Source organism: Triticum aestivum, chromosome 2D, assembly GCF_018294505.1.
Source record: "Triticum aestivum cultivar Chinese Spring chromosome 2D, IWGSC CS RefSeq v2.1, whole genome shotgun sequence".
Lineage (NCBI taxonomy): Eukaryota > Viridiplantae > Streptophyta > Magnoliopsida > Poales > Poaceae > Triticum > Triticum aestivum.
Genome location: NC_057799.1, coordinates 119,577,449 through 119,583,103, shown reverse-complemented (window position 1 = coordinate 119,583,103; position 5,655 = coordinate 119,577,449). Strand labels below are relative to the sequence as shown.

Sequence of the window (5,655 nt, the reverse complement as noted above, 5' to 3'; positions counted from 1 at the left end):
GACTTTCGCCGGCCTTCGTGGCCGGCTTTTATGTTTAATTAAATGCATGTATTTATTTTTAAAATGCTTGCAATATATTTTTTGACGCGCCGACGAAATGGGTCAGGCTAGCGTTGGGCGCTCACGCCGACCCAAAGACAGTGCTGGACGTTTGTGTCCGCCGGGCCGACCCAAATGGACAAAAAGCGAACAAAAGCGCCGTCCGTTTGGGTCGGCCCGTTGGAGTTGCTCTAAGGCCCATGCCAGGCACTGTCCTCAGTTTCAACAAAACCAGAGGTGCTTCCTGCAAAAAGGGAGTCCCGTCCATCCGCTCCTCGCAGTAATCAATCCCAGGTGTGAAGTGTCCGACCGACCAGTGGACTCACGGGCCCGGACAAAACCCAAGCACACGTACACCACACCTCTCCTTCTCCCCTCAGAGGAGAAGAAGAAAAGAAGGAAGCCAGAAATCGCGAGCACGAAGAGCGGAGATCCGAATCGCCGCGAAAGGAGGCCCCGATCGCTTCGTCCGCAAGAGCCCCGCCCGCGCGATCGAGTAAGCTTCCTCCCCTCCCGCTTCAATCCGCCATTAGTTAATCTCGCCGCGGCCCCGTGCTCTCCTGTATGAGCACGGCTGCGGCGGCCTGCCGAGTTCTTGATTCTTCGTCCGATGCGAGACTGTGCTCCCGGCTTGGACGGTTTTGCGGTGCTTTTCTGCTCAATTTTCCAGGGTTTTCTTGTCGGTTTTGGTTCTCTTGGGTGTACAGTCAGTTGCAGGAAGAATCTAATTTTGGTTTGGAACCGAGGTAGCAACCAACCAAAGATGGAAATTCCCCTTGTAGTTCATACCATGGATTAGTAGGACTACTCGGTCTCGTTGTGCGATGAAATCATGGGCGGTCCGGAAAGAATTTTCATTCTTTGGGGTGTTTACGTCACTGCGTGAAAGAAGAGCGCTAGAACCCCACTGCCATTAAAAACACTCTGTTTTATTTATTTAAAGCCAGTTCAGTAGTAGAACTCGAATATTTCACCGTGCTAGGTACGGTTAGTCATGAAATCTCAAGCGCGTTCAATCTTATTTAATACAGTACTATAGTACTAGTTAGGATTAGATTAGTACTAATATGAGGTCATGCCAAAATATGTACACCTGTACGGAGATGAGCAAACATTCAAGTTTGATTGACGCACATAGTTCTATAGGACTGACCATGATTTGAAGGAATTATAACTGAACATGATTGGAATGATTTCGCTCATAATTGCTGCAAATAATAATGGTGCTGGGACAAGGATTTCTGCTATACCTGGTCCATTATGACATATTTTTAGGAGCTATGAAAATGGCATGCTTTATTTGGTTGCTTACTTTGGCTTTTTATTTAGAAAAGATGGTTTTAGGTCAGGCATACATAAGGTTGGGTGCAAAAAGTAGCTGAATTATTGCAGACAGAAAGCAGGTTCGGTGTCAGTCGGTGGCAATGATTAGGGCATGTAGGGCGGGATCAGTAAAGTTCTTTTGGTGACTGCATATGCATTTGCTGCACATAGTCATCTATTGTTATTGCAGTTTTGTTATCTCTGCTCCCCTTGGAACATGGATAGAGACTTGGCATTGCAAAATAAGTTTGGGCTACTGTTTCGCAGCTTCCTAATTGTTTTGTTCCATACTAGGAAAAAAGTCTAATGCTAATGATACTTCCCACATGTAGTGCAGTGTACTCTTCTTGCTTGAATTTGTGCTATTATTCGTCTCTTGGAGCATGATACTCACTTTCATTACACAATCTTTAGGAGCAAAGATAGCGAGGGCCTAAGGAATGGAGTCGACTCATGCATCTGAAGAAAATAACTTGAAAGAGTCATCTCCGGTAGAAATCCCAGAAACTTATGTGGATTCACCAACTCTGGAAGTCAGTAGCAACGGTGGTCACGAAAATATGAATGCAAACATGGAAAAGTCAGCTCAAGCAGCCACATCGGGTATCTCTAATGGCCTGCCAGTTGCTGCTGAAGGTTCAGAAAATCCAGATATTTTTGTGGATTCACCAACCCTGGAAGTCAGTAACGGTGATCACAAAAATATAGATGCACACAAGGAGAAGTCAGCCCAAGCAGCCACATTGGATATCTCTAATGGCCTGTCAGTTGCTGCCGATGATTCGGAGTTATCTTCACATTCACAGGTATTGGTAAAGTCTCATTCTGATGTAGCAGAGCACGACGTGGAATCAAATTCCCCTACGGGCACAGGTCCTGAAATCCTCTCAAATTCAGGACCAACAGAGACATCCAAACACTCCGGGAAGGGTCAGGTAGATCATTCCTCTTCAGTATATCCCGTCGAAGTGAACCATGTTGAAGACAAGACACGTTTTCAGAGAAAAATTGCTGTAAAACCAAAAGTGATAGATGATTCAGAAGCAAAACCCGAAAGTCCATATAAAGGCCTTATTGACACTGCTGCGCCTTTTGAGTCTGTGAGAGAAGCTGTCACCAAGTTTGGAGGAATTGTTGATTGGAAAGCTCACAAAGTTCAGATGATGGAGGTAATTCTTGTCAAGTCTTAACCATACATGCTCATAGTCGACATTACATTGTCTGATACATAACTGAATTTTCATCATGTAGAATCTAAAGGAATTTTCTTTTTACGCAGAGACGCAAGTTCATACAGCTTGAACTTGAAAATGCTCAGAAAGAAATTCCACAATGCAAAGAAGAACTTGAAGCCGCAGAGATGGCTAAGTCACGGGTACTTGATGAACTTGAGACTACTAAAAGAATTATAGAAGAGCTCAAGCATGAACTGGAGAAAGCACAGATGGAAGAAGTTCAAGCAAAACAGGACTCTGAGCTTGCACAGCTCAGGGTGCAAGAAATTGAGCGGGGAGTAGCTGATGATTCTAGTGTAATAGCCAAGACTCAAATGGAAGTCGCGAAAGAAAGGCACGAAAAATCTGTTGCCGAACTTAAATCAGTAAAGGAGGAGCTGAGAACATTACACGAAGAGTATGCTACCTTAGTCAATGAAAGAGACCGAGCAATCAAAAGGGCTGAAGAAGTGTTAGCCGCCGGGAAAGATATCGAGAAGCGAGTGGAGGGGCTGACTGTAGAACTGATTGCAGCTAAAGGATCTCTTGAGTTGGCCCATGCTGCACATCATGATGCTGAAGAACGTAGAATCGGTACAGTACTGGCGAAAGAGCAAGATTGCCTTGCTTGGGATGGAGAGTTGGTCCAGGCACAAGAGGAGCTGCAACAACTGAACAATAAGCTTCTGTCCCAAAATGATTTGAAGAAGAATCTTGAAGCAAATTTGCGCAAGTTGCATGGCCTCAAGTCTGAGCTTGCAGACTATGTGGAGAGTATACTGTGCAAAGAAGCTTTAGGAGTTGCCAAGGAGCATGAGTCTGAAGACGCTAGACAAATTAGCAGCTCAATTAAGGAAACTCTAGCTTCAACACAGAAAGAGCTCGAGGAGGTTAAAGCAAACATAGAAAATACAAAAACTGAGGCCAAATTGTTAAGAGTTGCGGCGACAACTCTCAGATCAGAGCTGGACAGGGAGAAAGCTTCACTTGACTCATTGCAGCAGAGGGAAGTGATGGCATCAATTGCAGTTTCTTCACTAGAAGCTGAGCTCAACAGGACTCAAAAAGAGATAGAATCTGTGAGGTCCAAGGAAGAAGATGCCCAAGAGAAAATGGTGGAGCTCCCTAAGATGTTGCAGCAAGCAGCTCAGGAGGCCGAGGATGCCAAGGACGCAGCTCAAGCAGCAGAAGAGGAGCTGAGAAAAGCCAAGGAAGATACTGAGCAAACCAAAGCAGCTGCAACTACAACAAGCAGCAGGTTATGTGCTGTTCTGAAGGAAATAGAAGCATCCAAAGCGTCTGAGAGGCTAGCACTCGCGGCAGTTCGAGCATTGAAAGAAAGCAAAGAGGCCAGCAACGTCGAGGATTCTCCCAGAGGAGTGACGCTTCCTATAAGCGAGTATTACGCCCTTAGCAAGAAAGCACAAGAAGCTGAAGAGCTGGCAAATGAGAAGGTGGCAGAAGCGCTGACACAGGTAGAGTCCGCGAAAGGCTCTGAATTAGAGAGCCTAGACAGGCTAACTGAAGCAGCAAAGGAGATGGATGAAAAGAAGAGAACTCTTGAACTTGCATTGGAGAGAGCCGAGAGGGCAAACGAGGGGAAACTTGCTGCTGAGCAGCAACTGAGGAAATGGAGATCTGACCATGAGCAGCGCCGGAAAATTCAGGAGGCGGCAAAGCGTGCGGTTAACCCTGTGAGTAGCCCATTTGTTGATCCTTACCTGAAAGAGCAGGATTCACGGCTACACATGTCAGGCAGTAGCTACGAGGACCATGTTCCGAACCGAAAGTTGCGAAAGAAAAAGTCGTTTCTCCCTCGAATGGGCTCATTTTTGTCGAGAAATACCCCGGCGCAAACATAAGGAAACAGGTCATAAAAGTGTGGATCGACGAGCTGTACATTGCTGTAATAAGTTATTCAATTTGTCTTGTAAGTTTGTTTCTGGTTCTAAGCTGTAATTTGTTGGTATAAACGCAGGGGGTATTTTTCCACAAAAATCATTCTTTGGGCAACTCAGGATAGTTTTTGTGAGGAAAATGCTCGAATGTAGCACTGTTCTGTTCTGTTATCTTCCTCCTCTTGCGAGGACAATGCCTCTTTTAATTGATGGGTTTTAATTGATGGGTTATAATTCTTTTCTGTTTTTGGCGTAGTCCTCCTTCTGTTAGGATGATCTCCACCGTGTGGGCCCAACGGCCCACCGGGCCCTTAGATCTGCGCCCTGATCGGGGGCGCTCAACTGACTATGGTTGACGGGCCCCTGTCACCTGCACTATATAAAGAGGTGGGGCCGGCGGCTCGCATCACGAGGTTCGTCGTGACGCCGTATGCCCCACCTACATCCCCTACCGATTTAGGGTTAGTGCAGTGCTGACGGGAAGCACCGCCACCGCTACTCTGCCATCACCGGCCACCGTCACCATGGTCGGCACCGGGAGCTCCTCGAGCCACAAGAAGAAGGTAATATCTACCACCACTGTTGCCGGAATCCTAGCCTAACCGATCCACAGAATCTATCAATGGTATCAGCCAGAGATTGGTTATAGGATCTTCGGTACAAAGAAAGCCAGAGATAGAAAGATCCCCCATCCTCAAGAACCCTAACTGCTAATAGAGAAAAGAGGGAAAAGAAATCCCTAAAGTAGCGCCGCCGTCATGGCCGCGTCGTTCCTCTCGATCCGGCCGCGCATCGGCAAGCCGAGGCGCCGGACGAAGAACCACCCCGAAAGGGGCAATGGGCACCACCACCGTGCCATTTGACGGCAGCGCGTTCACCCTGGAGATGCTCGCGCACGCCGGCAAAGGGGACAGGGAGGGCGCCGCAGTATCGCGCGTCAGCCGCCAGCGCGAGGGGGAGCAAACAGCAGCTCTGCCCGTGGCTCTCTCTCTCTCATACAACGCGGTGGTGGATGGGGGGCTTGAAAGATGGAAAGAAAAGGGGGGAGGAAGCAGAGCCTCGCACCACGCGGAGGTTTTCGACCCCGTCGCCGGCGGACGGGCTGAGCAACGCCGGCGGCATGCAGTGGCCGCTGCGGGCGAGATGCACAGAGGAAAGGGGAAGAAAAGAGGCGCGGCGCG

The 5,655-nt window shown here is 47.9% G+C and overlaps 1 protein-coding gene across 1 annotated transcript; it reads left to right on the top strand.

Annotated features, from left to right (window-relative positions):
- Positions 1 to 291: 291 nt before the first annotated feature.
- Positions 292 to 4,698, top strand: LOC123052067 (protein WEAK CHLOROPLAST MOVEMENT UNDER BLUE LIGHT 1). The gene is made up of 3 exons (XM_044475132.1): positions 292 to 535; positions 1,777 to 2,531; positions 2,642 to 4,698. The coding sequence occupies exons 2-3, from the start codon at positions 1,803 to 1,805 to the stop codon at positions 4,436 to 4,438; spliced, it is 2,526 nt and encodes an 841-aa protein (XP_044331067.1). The 5' UTR covers positions 292 to 535; positions 1,777 to 1,802; the 3' UTR covers positions 4,439 to 4,698.
- Positions 4,699 to 5,655: the final 957 nt, after the last annotated feature.